At 36.5% G+C, this 16,299-nt stretch overlaps 1 protein-coding gene across 5 annotated transcripts in view; it reads left to right on the top strand.

Moving 5' to 3' along the window:
- RAD50 (RAD50 double strand break repair protein) overlaps nt 1-16,299 on the top strand; it is an 86,926-nt gene that overhangs the window by 21,369 nt on the left and 49,258 nt on the right. For all 5 annotated transcript variants that reach the window (XM_050792737.1, XM_050792735.1, XM_050792740.1 and 2 more), the window contains 8 exons: nt 2,723-2,908; nt 3,265-3,469; nt 9,790-9,918; nt 10,148-10,313; nt 10,916-11,109; nt 11,867-12,073; nt 13,454-13,636; nt 14,098-14,255. In XM_050792737.1, coding sequence (XP_050648694.1) covers nt 2,723-2,908; nt 3,265-3,469; nt 9,790-9,918; nt 10,148-10,313; nt 10,916-11,109; nt 11,867-12,073; nt 13,454-13,636; nt 14,098-14,255 — 1,428 coding nt within the window. The remainder of the gene's footprint in view (nt 1-2,722; nt 2,909-3,264; nt 3,470-9,789; nt 9,919-10,147; nt 10,314-10,915; nt 11,110-11,866; nt 12,074-13,453; nt 13,637-14,097; nt 14,256-16,299) is intronic.

The raw sequence follows: 16,299 nt of genomic DNA, 5'->3' as shown, positions 1-16,299 counted from the left end.
AAATTGTTCCTTTCAACCATTATCATTCTGTTAGAGGCAGGTATCATTTTCTAATGGATTTGGGGATTAGACTGCCTTAGATTCGAGTCTCTGACTTTGTTGAGCAAATTACTTGACTGTTTAGCTACTTTTCCTCCCTTTTAACTAATTAAGTAATTCCTTTATTTAACCAATAATGCACATCTACTATGTGCTAGAGGCACTATACTGGCTTCTCAAGCAGGTTTTCATCATTGCCATTTTAACACACTCAAGTATCTCTTATACCCTGGGATTTCATTCCACTCCAATTACTACCTGTCTCCTTCTTCCCCTTTATAGCCAGTCTTCTCAAAAGAGTTGTTGATACTGTCTCCATTTCTTCACTTCCTCTTCACTCTAATTGTAGTCACATTCGTCCTTTGAAACACCTCTGACTAAAGTTACTAATAACTCTGTTTTTAATTAGGGTAATGCTACTGCTATACAAAGTAGACCTAAGAGTGAGCTTCTGTTTAAATCATTTGTAAAATAGGCATTCATTATCACTGTACGTAGCTTAGAAAGATGTTGTCAAGGTTGAGCTAATGCATATGAAATGCTTAATATGTAGTAAGAGTTCATGTATTAATCTTCTATGACTGCTATAACAAACCACAAACTTAGTGGCATAAACAATACAAATTTATTATCTTACACTACTTATGTAGTTTAGTAGTCTGAATTAGGTCTCACTGGGCTAAAATCAAAATTTTAGCAGGTTACGTTCCTTTCTGGAGGCTCTGAGGGAGAATATGTTTCCTTGTTCTTTCCATCTTTTAGAGGCCACCTATATTTTTTAGCTCATGCCCTCTTACTCTGTCTTCAAAGCAAGCAATAGTGGGCATAGTTCTTCTCGTCTCAAATCACTGTGACCTCTTCTCTCTTCTTCTGCCTTCCTCTCTCACATTAAAGAACCCATATGATTACATTTGCCCCATCTAAATAATCCAGGATAATCTATTTTAAGGTCAAATGATTAACACCCTAATTCCATCTGTAATCTTAATTCTCTTTTGCTGTGCAATGTAACATTCACAAATTGAAGGAATTAAAATGTGGACATCTTGGAGAACCATTGTTCCATATACCATAGCTGAGTAAACGCTAGTTTATCACTTATTTGAAAAATTCTTTTTCTAGACCTCCATGATACAATACTGTTCTATCACAGCCACATACTACTTCATTCACCCCATCAATAAAGGTTGGAAGTCTCATTAGGCTCAGTCCTATATCTTCTCCTTTTTTTTGCTCTGTATTTTCTTCCTAGGTAATCACATTCTTATCCATTGTTCGAACTACTCTGTGTTCATAGATGACTCACAGATTTATATCTCCAAACCAGACCTCTGTTTCCAGACCCATTTACCCAGACCTATTTACCCATCTCTGATTTTTTTTTTTTTTTTGAGATGGAATCTTGCTCTGTCACCCAGGCTGGAGTGCAGTGGTGAAATCTCAGCTCACTGCAACCTCCACCTCCCAGGTTCAAGCAATTCTCGTGCCTCAGCCTCCCGAGTAGCTAGGACTACAGGTGCCCGCCACCACGCCCAGCTAATTTTTGTACTTTTATTAGAGACGGGGTTTCACCATGTTAGCCAGAGTGGTCTTGATCTCTTGACCACGTGATCCACCTGCCTCGGACTCCCAAAGTGCTGGGATTACAGGCGTGAGCCAACACACCCGGCCCCATCTCTGATTTTTTACCAGTTGTTTCAGAGACAACTTAGATTCAGTGTTTCCAAAACCAAACTCACAGTCCTTTCTCTTTGACCTCCCCGCTTAAAAAACCTCCAACAACTTGGTCTTATGGTATACCTCAGCTTGGTGAATGACACCACTATCCATCCAGTGATAAAAACTAAGAACCTAGGTCTTGATACTGTCGTTGCCTTCCATATCCGACTAGTCTATTACTAAGACCTAAATTGAATCTAAATGTCTCTTGAATCTGTTTCCACCTCGACAACAACCATTCTAGTCCTAGTCCAAGCTACCATTGTTTTTCCATGACCTAATGTGATAACCTGTTGATCTATCTGTGTCCATTCTAGCCCTCTACAAAGCATTCTTAATATATTCAGTGTAATGTTTTTTTTTGAGACAGAGTTTCACTGTTGTTTCCCAGGCTGGAGTGCAATGGTACGATGTCAGCTCACTACGACCTCCACCTCCCCCAGGTTCAAGTGATTCTCTTACCTCAGCCTCCTGAGGAGCTGGTGCCCACCACCACACCTGGCTAATTTTTTTTGTATTTTTAATAGAGACAAGGTTTCACTGTATTAGTCCAGCTGGTCTGGAACTCCTGACCTCAGGTAGTCCGCCCACCTCGGCCTCCCAAATTGCTGGGGTTATAGACATGCGCTACTGTGCCTGGCCCAGTGTAATATTTTCAAAATACAAAATGAAATGTATAAAAAATAGTAAAGACAGATACTGCCTCTGTTCACCAAAGCAGTCTGTAATATGTAAAAAATAAATTCTGGCTTCCTTTCCTGAGCTACTTTGTTTTACATATCTTTTCATCTGTGAAGTGCTAAATAGTTTCAGAGTTACACTTTTTAGCATGATGAAGCCATTTCTAACGGGATAGGTGAAGGGCCTTTTTTTTTTTTTAGAATTACAGTATGAACTGATTAAGCAATAGAGTAGATACACTGAAGGTTATTTTACATATGTTCTTGATTTTCATTTTCTGTAGGCATGGTGAAAAGGTCAGTCTAAGCTCTAAGTGTGCAGAAATTGACCGAGAAATGATCAGTTCTCTTGGGGTTTCCAAGGCTGTGCTAAATAACGTCATTTTCTGTCATCAAGAAGATTCTAATTGGCCTTTAAGTGAAGGAAAGGCTTTGAAGCAAAAGTTTGATGAGATTTTTTCAGCAACAAGGTTTGTAACCCTTAAATAAACTTTGTAGTCCATTAAGTTATTGAACCGTGTTTGCAATTTGGATGCTTCTTTTTAACAGAAAGAATTTAAAAAGCAGAAAGGTCATCAGTTACTACCTCTCACCCAGCAGCAACCATTGGGCATATTTTATTTCACTTGTCTTTCTGTGCATATATTTATATACCTGATTGACAGTATAAATGTAATTTTTTTCACTTACTATGTCATAGGCATTTTCCAAGTTATTAGAAACTCATTGTAACTGTAACCTTAGTGACAGCATAATATCCCACTGTATGAATATACACCATAATTTACTTTGCCAGAAATTTGATTTTTGTTTTGTGTCTTCAAAGATACATTAAAGCCTTGGAAACACTTCGGCAGGTACGTCAGACACAAGGTCAGAAAGTAAAAGAATATCAAATGGAACTAAAATATCTGAAGCAATATAAGGAAAAAGCTTGTGAGATTCGTGATCAGATTACAAGTAAGGAAGCCCAGTTAACATCTTCAAAGGAAATTGTCAAATCCTATGAGAATGAACTTGATCCGTTGAAGGTAACTTGATTTTATTTTTAATTGACAAAAATTGTATATCTTTGTGGCATACAGCATGATGTTTTGATAAAAGTATACGTTGTGGAATGGCTAAATCAAGCTATTAACGTGCATAAAATTACTTCTTTTTTTTTAATGATGAGAACACTTAAAATCTACTCTCTTAGCAATTATATATTGTTATTAACTAAAGTCACAGTGATATACAGTAGTTAATTTCTTGTATACTAAAGAGGTAGTCCTTTTTTTTTGTTTTGTTTTAACTATGGTAGCATTCTCCCCTTATTTGTATATGAAACTGAATGGCTTGTCTATTTCTCAAATTATCAGTTAGCTAATGTTTTAGGTCTATATTAGTCTTTAAATTGCTCAAAGAGCTTGGATTTGAAAGAAAACAAATTTGTTGTATCACACTAAATTAGTAGTGTAGATCACTAGGTGTTAAATAGCAATATCATTACCCAGCCCTACAGTTCTGTATTAAGATTTTTTTTTTAATTGACAGATCTTTCTAGAGAATTTTTTAAATTTGCAGAATGTTTTTGAAACATTCAAAAATTGTACAGAATTTGGAATTGATCCATAACATGTTGATACATTTGCAAATGAGTATACCTGTCTAAACCCCGTGATTTATAAGAAAGGCCTACAGGAAATTCCATTCATTCATTTAATAAGCATTTATTGGGTGTCTTCTTTGTGTCAAGGTATACTGTGCTTGAGTACAAAAAGGACTACAACAGCACCCCCCTGTCCTTAAGGCATTCCTAGTCTAAGTAAGAGCATTCTTAAAAATGGCTATTTTCTACATTTTAGATAGTAGATTTTTTTAAGTCATTTAAGAAGGTATTGATTTGATTTTTAAAAACTCACTTGTAAATACCGGTATAGATCTTTGAATCATGAAGTAGAAAATATATATATTTTTAATGATGGCCATGCATAGAAATATATTGCAAGGGCTTCTGGGAGGAGGTAGGGCTGAGGTGGGTCTTGAAGACTGGGAAGAAATCAAGTCAGCAAACTAGAAGACATTTTATGTATGTATGTTTGTATTTATTTATTTATCTTTTTTTTTTTTTTTTCTTTTTGAGATGGAGTTTTGCTCTTGTTGCCCAGGCTGGAGTGCAGTGGTGCGATCTTGGCTCACCGCAACCTCTGCCTCCTGGGTTCAAGCAATTCTCCTGCCTCAGCCTCCGGGGTAGCTGGGATTACAGGCATGCGCCACCACACCCAGCTAACTTTTCGTATTTTTAGTAGAGACGGGGTTTCTCCATTTTTGGTCAGGCTGGTCTCGAACTCCCGACCTCAAGTGATCTGCCCGCCTCAGCCTCCCAAAGTGCTGGAATTACAGGCATGAGCCACTGTGCCCGGAAATGTTCGTATTTATTTTGACTTTTCTTTTAAAAGTAATATGTGCCCCCAGTGAAAAAGTTATAAAAGGATATTAGGTGAAAAGTAAAAGATAGTCTTCCATTCCTCATCTCTGAACTTCCAGAGTATATTCTACCTGTAGCTTTTTTTAACTGCATGTATACTACACATATGTGTATACAAACATTCACTTGTATGTATGTGTATATTTACCTGTACAAGCTTAATCAGAACAGAATTGTGAGAGGAAAAGTCTGGGTTAAGTAAATCAATATAAAAGGAGTAAATGATCAATATGAATCGGGATCAGATTATAGAAAGCTAATGGATTTCAGACTTAGTTCAATAGACAGAAGAGTGGAAGAGTATGTTATATTTTAGGATGAGTTGTCCTGGTAACTCTCTGTGAGCACCGTGGTAATTACCAAGATACTGGAAAAGATTTCCTTTTTTTTTCTTCTTTCCCCCTTGCCCCACTCCACATTTTATTTTCTTGAGGAGCATCTTGGTTGGAGAGATGACAAGCGTGTGTAACGGTAAAGCAGAAAAAAAACAAGACCTGTAGGAGCTCTGAGGATAAAGAAAGAGAATTTCTGTCTGAGGTAGCCAGAGAGGATTTCATGGGACTAAATTTGGCCATGACTTTTTTGATCATAAATGAGTAGGTCATTGGAGACATAGAGACAGTAAAATCCAAGCTGTCTTTGAACACTGTCAAGGAAATCCATATTGTTGAAATGAAGCATTTTTATTGGAGATGATGTCAAGGTAGGGCTAAATGATAATACCTAGGATTTAGTGAGTGGTGCCAAGATTCTAACCAAGGCCGTAGCAGAGGTTGAGGTATTTATGTACTTGTTTGTGTTTAATTGTGAGTAATTCTCCAAGGGTTTCATACTCTTCTCTGTTTCCTCAGAGCCTAGCCTAGTGCCTGGCACGTAGCAGGTGGTTCAGTAAATGTTTATTAAGTAAATGACTTCCAGAGTCCTTTTTTAGCTCTGACATGTGAAGGTTCTTCCCTTCATAGAACCCAATTAAAGTTTGGGTCAAATCACCTTCCCAGAAAAGACTACTTCCTTTCAACCATGCACTAGAATGCATCCTTTCCCATTTTTACTGATTCCCTTCATCTTCAGGAACTCTCACTCTCTTATAAACTACTTTATTACCATCCCACCATATCCTGTCCTCTTTTTTTGCCCTACTTAGATCTGTTTTCCTTTCTTGCCTTAAATGGGAATTGCTAGAGGAATACGTTTCTAATTGTTTTTTTTTCCATACACAAGTTCATGGTCCTTCTATACTTGATAGCCCAGCTGCTCTATTTTTTTAAACTCATTTCACACTGGCACCTAAGCTTTAAACACTTGGCTGTTTTTGTTGTTGTCGTCTGCCTGCTTGTCCTAGCTCCTTTTACTAGGTGTGTACTCTGGGGATGGAACCTATGTTTTGTGCTCTGATATTAGAACCAAAACACAGATGTCAAAGAAGGAATTCAGGGGATCTGGTGACTGGCTGGATTTAAGGAATGAAGCAGGTAGAGATGTCATGAAAGATCCAAGCCCAGATGATTGTCATAATATTTGTGCTATCAAGAGGCGGTGAAAACACTGATGGAAAGAAACTGAGCACTTTGTAGATTATCATAACGGAGCTGTTAATATTCATTGCTTTTAAGTAGCCATCCAGTTATCTTTGTCAGACTCTACTCAAAAGGTATTTTCTGAGTACAGAAGTTTTTTCACAAGTAGTGCAAATGGTCTCATTCACTGTTTAATGCCTAACACTAATCCAAGTGCTTTACAATGTATGATGTAAACCCCATAGTAACTCTATGAGGTTGTATTGGCAAGAAAACTGAGGCACAGGTGTTCACGGTGGAAATAAGGGTTAAAGGTAGGATTTGAGTCCTTTGATTCCTAAGTTTATACTTGTTTTTTCTTTTTAAGTCAAGTTTATTAAGGTGTAATATATATATGGTAAAACCCACACTTTTTAGAATATAAATTCTATGAGTTAAGACATATGCATATGGTAGCATAACCAGCACTACAATGAAGATGTAGAATATTTCAGTCTCCCCAAAAAGTTCTCTCAAAGTCCTTGCAGTCAGTCTTCTCCCCCTGCTCCCATCCTTAATAGCCACTAATTTGTTTTCTGTCATAGTTTTGCCTTTTCCAAAGAGTGGCACATACATAGAATCATAGAGTATGCAGACTTTTGTGTCTGGGATTTATCTGTGTTGCTGCATGTGTGAGTAATTCATTCTTTTTTTGAGATGGAGTTTCACTGTTGTTGCCCAGGCTATAGTGCAATGGTGTGATCTTGGCTCACCACAACCTCCGCCTCCCAGGTTCAGGCAATTCACCTACCTCAGCCTCTCGAGTAGCTGGGATTACAGGCATGCGCCACCACACCCAGCTAATTTTTTTTTGTATTTTTAGTAGAGACAGAGTTTCTCTATGTTGGTCAGGCTGGTCTCGAACTCCCAACCTCAGGTGATCTGCCCACTTCAGCCTCTCAAAGTTCTGGGATTACAGGCGTGAGCCACTGCGCCCCGGCAATTCATTCCTATTTATTGCTGAGGAGCATTCCTTCCATTGTATGCATATATTATAATTTTTTTCCTCATCCATTCCATGGCTGATGGACATTAAGTTGTTTTCAGCTTTGGGCTGTTACAGATAAAACTGCTATAAACTTTTGTATACAGATCTTTGGATAACTTTAGGAATGGGGTTGCTTGGTTGTATGGTAAGTGTATGTTTAATGTATACTTTAGCTGTACCATCTGGTACCACTTTGTAGTCCTACCAACAATTTACCAATAATCTATGAGAATGTAATTGCTCTGCATTCTCATCCACACTTAGTACTGTCAATCTTTTTCATTTTAGCCATAATAGTAGGTGTGTGGTAGTATCTCATTGTGAGGTTGTATTTCTTTATATTTTTTAATTTGTGTTTTCCTAGTTGATCAGTTAGTCAGTTGATTATTGATTTTGAGCATCTTTTCATATATTTATTTGCCATCTGAGTATCTTTGTTAGTAAAATGTAAAAATCTTTTGCCTATTTTTCAATTTTATTTATTTATTGGTCATTTTATTATTGAGCTGTGAGAGTTCTTTTTTTTTTTTTTTTTTTTTTTTTTTTGAGACAAGGTCTCTCTCTCTCACCCAGGCCAGAGTGCAGTGGTGTGATCTTGGCTCACTGCAACCTCTGACTCCCAGGCTCAAGTGATCCTTCCACCTCAGCCTCCTGAGTAGCTGGGACTACAGGCACACACCACCACATCCAGCTAATGTTTTTTAATTTTTTGTAGAGGCAAGATCTCACCAGGTTACCCAGACTGGTCTCAAACTTCTGGGCTCAAGCGATCGGCCTGCCTCAGTCTCCCAAAGTGCTGAGATTACAGGTGTGAGCTACAGTGCTGGGCAGAGAGTTCTAAATATGTTCTGGATACCAGCCCTTTATCAGATATTGGTTTTGCAGATATTTCTTAACTGCTTTTCAGAGGACAGGAGTTTTAAATTTTGATGAGGCACAGTTTGTCAACTGTTTTCACTTATGGTTTATGCTTTTTGTTTCATATTTAGGGGAAGTCTTTGACCCAGTGCCACAAAAATGTTCTTCAATGTTTTATAGTTTATAATACATTTTTGTACAAGTCAGTTAAGTCCTTTTAGTCTCCTGCTTAGTATATGCTTTTGTGAGGATTAGAGAGAATTTATAGCAGCACCTAGTACAATGCCTGGAACATAGCAGACATTCAATCAGTGATACCTGTGACTGTTGTTCTTGGTAAAGTTATTTTTTTCAAATCTCTCTTTCATTTAGCTAACATTGAACACCTATTGCATGTTCTGGGGATACATTAGGGAACAAAGTAAACAAAGTTTCTGATTTTAGGCTGTTTGCATTCATATGCAAATCACAAGGTATGCTATTAGTATAATTTTAATAAATTATGTTAAAGTTAAGGATGCATTTTGGTACAATTATGAAGGTTTGCAATTGCTGTCTAAACATTCCAGTAACTTAATATGTTAGTTTAAAATTAGGTCCTGGTGGGCATGGTGGTGCATACTTATAGTCCCAGTTACTTGGAGGCTGAGGTGGGAGGAACACTTGAGCCCAGGAGTTCAAATTGTATTGCACTGTTATTGCACCTGTGAATAGCCACCCCAGCCAGGGCCACATAGCAAGACCTTGTCTCTGCATTTAAAATAATAATAATAATACAAGTAGGTTCTAAAAATGTGTTAGAAGAAGAGTTGGTCAGTTTTGGAATCATAGAGGCAAACGCTAGAAGAATATCCCCAGCATCATCCAATAAGAGAATGCCCCGAACCAGTTCCCAGTATTCATTCCTAGAAGATGGGACAGCCAGCTGTCTCTGGAAGCAAGCCTCAGAGCAGGCCACTGAGCTCGTTTGTTGTACTTTACTTGCTCAGAGTCCCCAGTGGTTGAGCAAGCTTTGGATTAAAGTATACTCTTCATGTAAATTTGCCTACAGGCTCAGAATGCATTGGTAACTCACCATGAATTTCTAGCCCTCTCAGTAGTCCTGACTTAAAAACAAAAATACATTAAATAATTAGCCTTTTAAGGATTAAGTTCTTAAAATGTGCTGCTTTATGTATTGTAACTCTTAACTGCCCAGTGAATGAATGACTTTTGTGGGAGGTTGAGGACAGGGCATGGTGTTCGGAGTTAGAAGTGGAATTGAATTCCTACTTCTCTCTACTAGCTATAAGGACTTGGGCTAAGTTACTTAATGTCTCTGAACTTCAGTTTCTCTAGGCCCGCTCTACAATGTTATTGTTAGCATTAAATTAGATCACTTTTACTAAATGCCTGGACCTGGATTATCTTATTTGTCTTCATCTATCAGCCATGTAAGCTATAGTGAGTTTTATTTATGTGGTGTTTCTTTATTTTCAGAATCGTCTAAAAGAAATTGAACATAATCTCTCTAAAATAATGAAACTTGACAATGAAATTAAAGCCTTGGATAGCCGAAAGAAGCAAATGGAGAAAGATAATAGTGAACTCGAAGAGAAAATGGAAAAGGTTTGTGGTGGTAGAATTTTGTTCTGCTTCAAAATTTTAGGATTATTGTAATGAACTTTATTTGAATCCATTTTGCCATCCACATTGGAAAAAAATACAGATCTGGTTACTTCTATGTATATGTTGAAATGAAGGATATTGAATAAAGTTTGGTTTCTGTTTGGCATCTCAAAGTGATCATATTTTCTTATGTTTGTACATTAAAGCTTTTTATTTTGGTGTTACACAGGTTTTTCAAGGGACTGATGAGCAACTAAATGATTTATATCACAATCACCAGAGAACAGTAAGGGAAAAAGAAAGGAAATTGGTAGACTGTCATCGTGAACTGGAAAAATTAAATAAAGAATCTAGGCTTCTCAATCAAGAAAAATCAGAACTGCTTGTTGAACAGGGTAGGACAAAATGTTCATTTGGTTGTTTTTCCTACTATGATATTACACATTTTCTGTATGAATGAAGAATCTCCAAGGACTTATGCTGAGTGAAAAGCCAATCTTAAAAGGCTATACACAGTATGTTTCCATTTATATAACATTTTTGTAATGTCAAAATTTTAGAAATGGTGGAGAAATTAGTAGTTGCCAGGGATCCTAGGTAAGAGAAGGGACAGGAGGGAGATAGGTATGGCTATGATTAGAACAAAAAGAGAGTTCTGGTAGTGTTGGAACTGTTCAGTACCTTGACTGCCATAGTGGATATATGAACCTACTCAGGTGATAAAATTATTTAGAACTTAATAAACACACATACACATGCACAGGGGTACAAATAAAATTGGGGACTTTTGAATAAGATTGATGAATTATATCAATGTCAGTATTCTGGTTGTGATATTATAGTGCAGTTCTGCAAAATGTTATCATTGGGGGAAACTGGGCAAAATGTACAAGAGAACACACTGCATTATTTTTTATAACTCGTGAATCTACAACTATCTCAACTTTTTAAGCACCAGTTTAAAAATAAAAATTATGAGGTTTTTTTTTTTTTAAAGGTCGTCTACAGCTACAAGCAGATCGCCATCAAGAACATATCCGAGCTAGAGATTCATTAATTCAGTCTTTGGCAACACAGCTAGAATTGGATGGCTTTGAGCGTGGACCATTCAGTGAAAGACAGATTAAAAATTTTCACAAACTTGTGAAAGAGAGACAAGAAGGGGAAGCAAAAACTGCCAACCAACTGATGGCAAGTATTTTGAAATATAGTGTTTCTTATTTTGTTTGCGTCATATTCTCTACTTGAATTGTTTTAATTTTTGGTTGGACTCTATTTTGGCATATTTTTCTATTAGTGTTAGCATAAAATCTGCTACAAGGCAGAGAAACCTTTATTGAAGCAAATGTTCTAAAGTGTATAAGGATAAAAATATGAAGAAAATGTAAACCTACATTTTTTATTTGGTTTTAAGTAAAAAATTTTTAAAAGCTAATTGCAGAGAAAACATTTGCTCATAGTTAATGATTATTTCTGGGTAATGGTTTTGATAGTTTTTAAAATAAAGTCTTGAACCACATGTTTTGGTCAGTGATGGACCACATATTTGACAGTAGTCCCATAAAATCGTATTACTGTATTTTACTGTATGTTTTCTGTGTTTAGATATGTTTAGATACATAAATACTTATCATCATGTTACAGTTGCCAAAGTATTCAGTACAGATATATGCCGTATAAGTTTGTAGCCTAGAAACAATAGGCTATACCATATAGTCTATGTGTGTAGTAAGCTATACCATGTAGGCTTATGTAAATACATTCTGATGTTCACACAACGATAAAATTGCCTAATGATGCATTTCTCAGAATATATCCCTGCTGAACAACACATGACTGTACTTTTTTGTATTTTCTTCAGTGTACATATATTCCTTTTGCAATTAAAAAACTGTTTCTTAAATTGTTTGGTAAATTATTAATGATCATTCTTTATATACGCATTTAGAATGACTTTGCAGAAAAAGAGACTCTGAAACAAAAACAGATAGATGAGATAAGAGATAAGAAAACTGGACTGGGAAGAATAATTGAGTTAAAATCAGAAATCCTAAATAAGAAGCAGAATGAGCTGAAAAACGTGAAGTATGAATTACAGCAGTTGGAAGGATCTTCAGACAGGATTCTTGAACTGGACCAGGAGCTCATAAAAGCTGTAAGATATTGTTTGAATAATCTAATAATTTTAAGATATAAGACTTTTAGAAGTATTTTGTCTATTTTTAATCCTGAGATTATGGCATTTTAATAAAAACATCAACTTTGTCTTATTCTCATGTAAAATGAATTCATCTGAGTATCTTGATCTTCTGAGTCTTTGGTTCTACAACCTGGTAGGTTGAAAATTAGAATCACATAGGGAGCTTTTTAAAGATACTGTACTCAGACCTTAAAGCTTCAGACCTTCCAAATCAAAATCTCTGAGAATGGGGCATAGAAATGTACATTCAAAAACACAACAAAACTGGGTGATTCTTATGAGCACCTTGGTTAAGAACACTTACCAGGCTGAGTGCAGTGCCTCACACCTGTAATCCCAGCACTTTGGGAGGCCAAGGCAGGCAGATCACCTGAGGTCAGGAGTTCAAGACCAGGCTGGTCAACATGGCAAAACCCCATCTCTACTAAAAGTACAAAAATTAGCTGGGCGTGGTGGCGCGCACCTGTAGTCCCAGCTACTTGGGAGGCCGGGACAAGAGAATCGCTTGAACCTGGGAAGCGGAGGTTGCAGTGAGCCAAGATCATGCCACTGCACTCCAGCCTGGGTGACAGGGTGAGTCTCCATCTCAAAAAAAAAAAAGAACACTTACCAAAGTTTATAAAAAGTATTTTTCCTGTAGGTCACACACATTGTAATTCTAGATGATTTTTGCTGTATTACTACTTTTTCTGTGGTAACAACTTTCTTAGCCAGTCTTTTCAGGTATTTCCAAATTTTCTTTCTTGCTTCTAGTCTGTCCTCTTTCTTCACATCTCCATCACCAAAGTAAGCATTCTAAAGCATGGCAAACTTCTTAAAGCCCATCTTGATAATTTATGTAAACATTTATTTTTGCTTCGTAACTTACCATTGTAGCATACATTTTTGTCAATTTAGCACTTTTTCACAGTGTTATCTTGTTGGGGTGGGGAGATACTGGTCAGGGACCACGTCACACTATTTTTATAGTTTCTACATTCCAGGCAATGTAGTGAATTACATGGGGACTTAATAAATACTTAATTGTTGACTGAGGACTCACTAATCTGTACACTTAGACACATGTCTCCTAATTGTACACTAATTCTCACTTTTCTTTCCTGTTTGACCCTTCTAGGTTTATTTACTAATTCTCTACCATTATAACATAGTACGGTCACTTTAATAAGATTTACCTTAAAGCATATATAGTGCCTTGTTTTTTTCTCTTGTTGGATACAAACAATATTATTTGGAACATTGTGAGGAGTAGTTAATTTCTAATACACCTTATCATTATTTTAATTCTTGCACAAAATATCTAACACCTTTGCATTTGTATGAATTATTGACCAGGAACGTGAGTTAAGCAAGGCTGAGAAAAACAGCAATGTAGAAACCTTAAAAATGGAAGTAATAAGTCTTCAAAATGAAAAAGCAGACTTAGACAGGACCCTGCGTAAACTTGACCAGGAGATGGAGCAGTTAAACCATCATACAACAACACGTACCCAGATGGAGATGCTGACCAAAGACAAAGTATGATTTCTCTTTTTGTTCTAATTTTACTGTCTGGTACTTAAAATAGCCTACCTTGCATTCATAAGTCATAGACTATAAGGTATTAAGTTGGTATTGACTTTATATTTTAGAGGCTAAGTGAGCTTAGTACTCTGTATAATAGACTTTCAAGCTTAAAAGTTATTGTTTAATTACAAAAAGTTAATACAGAAATATATATACACACACACACACGAACATTACTGTTAGCTTTTAACATAACAGAAGTTTTAAAATTCTATATTGTTTGACTTGGTACTCCACTCTTAGGGCTTAGAAAGACCATTCCCACTTGAAGACTTTAAGAAATTTTATATTTTATTTTCATATTTTTATAGTTTTAAGCTTAGAACTTTAGTCAATCTAGAATTTATTTTTGTTCTTGATATAATGTAGAGATACAGACTTTATTTTTAAAAGATTTTTTTTTTTACCTATAGGCTGACAAAGATGAACAAATCAGAAAAATAAAATCTAGGCACAGTGATGAATTAACGTCACTGTTGGGATATTTTCCCAACAAAAAACAGCTTGAAGACTGGCTACATAGTAAATCAAAAGAAATTAATCAGACCAGGGACAGACTTGCCAAATTGAAGTAAGTTGCAACATTTGGAGATGTAATAGAAATCTCTTATTTCATGCTTACTTGTTTAATTGTTTTAAAATAATTTATTGTCTTGAAATGGTATGTTGTATTGATCAATTTTAGTTCTTGCATACAAGAAGACTTCAGAAAGTTCATGGAAAAATGGAATTAAAAGATAAAAATTTAAAATAAACTGTATTTCTCAACATAAGCTCCATCAAGTTGAAGACTCTTCTGAGCAATGATACCAGCAATTTAGTTCAGTCCTAAAAAACTGAGGGTCCTGGGAATTTAACCATGTTAATGTAGTCTTTTTTACATTATTAGCGTAAAAATGGGTGCCCTTTACAGATTTTTTAAGATTAAGAAACTAGAAGATAGGAGGAGCCAAATCAGGACTGTAAGGTGGATGCCTAATGATTTCCCATAGAAACTCTTGCAAATGGCCCTTGTTTGATGAGAGGGATGAGCAGGAACATTTGTTGTGTTGGAAAAGGACTCTGGTGAAGGTTTCCTGGGCATTTTTCTGCTAATGCTTTGGCTAGCTCTCTCAGAACACTCTCATAATAAGCAGTTGTTACCATTCTTTAGCCCTCCAGAAAGTCAGCAAGCAAAATGCCTTGAGCATCCCAAACAACTGTTGCCATGACCTTTGCTCTTATCTGGTCTGCTTTTGCTTTGACTGGACCACTTCCATTACTTGGTAGCCGTTGCTTTCACTGTGCTTTGTCTTCAGGATTGTACTGGTAAAGCCACATTCCATCACCTCCTGTTACAATTCTTTGAAGAATGCTTTAGGAACTTGATCCTACTTGTTGAGACTCTCCATTGAAAGCTCTGCTGTTCTCTGCAGCTTATCTGGAAGCAGTGGTTGGGCATCCATCAAGTAGAACATTTACTCAACTTTAATTTTTCAGTCAGAATTGTGTAACCTGAATCAATTGAGGTGTCTGTGGTGTTGGCTATTGTTTCTGCTGTTAATCATTGATCTTCAATTAGGGCATGAAGAAGATGAATTTTTTCCTCACAAATTGATGTGAACAGTCTGCCACTGTGGGCTTCATCTTTAATAATGGCTCATCCCTTCTTAAACTGAGTTATCCATTTGTAAACTGCTGATTTATTTGGGGCATTGACCTCATAAACTTATTGTAAAGTATCAGTGATTCACCATTCTTCCACCCACACTTCACCATAAATTTGATGTTTGTTCTTGCTTCAGTTTTAGCTCTAATTGGGGCTCTTTTCAAACTGATGTCTTAACCGTGTTAGTGCCTTAAACTAGATCCTATTCAGACATGTTATAACAAGTTAGTGTGAGTTTATTTCAGTGCAAAACATTTTGAACTTCATGCATAGTTTTTTTATAATACACATTTTCCATGAACATTTTGAAGACCCCTCATATTTTACAAATTAAGTAAATTGTAATGGGTAGTAATTTAGACGTCTTGTCCTTTGAAAATTTGTAGATCTGTGAAGATTAAAATTTAAAAATTCTATTTTCATTTCTGTGAGAAATCCATTATAAAAAGTGATCATATTTCTCAGATGTTACCTTGGATGGTGGTTGGATAAGCGGGTCAAAAATTCCACACAGATTTTTGAGGAAAGTAGAGGACTTGGTTTTGGTGATGTTTAATCTCTGTGTCTTGTGGAAGTGTCTGTGAGGGAATACAGTATTGGAGTTTGAAATTCAGGAGACTGGGAGTTGTTGCTATGCAAGGGATACTTGAAGTCATTAGTATGTCACCTTGAGAGAGTTACGCAAAGAGAAGGGGTTACAATTAGATTCCCGGGAAGCACAAACATTTAAAATGTTAGCAGGCCAAGGAAAAGGATCAAGTGAAGGAAACTGGGATGTGCCCAAGGAACCAGAGTGAGAGCCAGATAGCCGTGGTGTCTGGGTGCCTTGAGAAAACAGTCTTCAAGGAGAAAGTCAACAGTGTTTGGTGCTACCTAGAGGTAGAGTAAGATGAAGACTGTACTTGGCACTTAGGTCACTGGTGATCTTGATGAGAAGTGCTCAATGGAGTCTAGGATAATGAAAATA

The sequence above is a fragment of the Macaca thibetana genome, chromosome 6 (genome assembly GCF_024542745.1).
Source record: "Macaca thibetana thibetana isolate TM-01 chromosome 6, ASM2454274v1, whole genome shotgun sequence".
Lineage (NCBI taxonomy): Eukaryota > Metazoa > Chordata > Mammalia > Primates > Cercopithecidae > Macaca > Macaca thibetana.
This window is presented reverse-complemented; position numbering and strand designations above follow the sequence as displayed.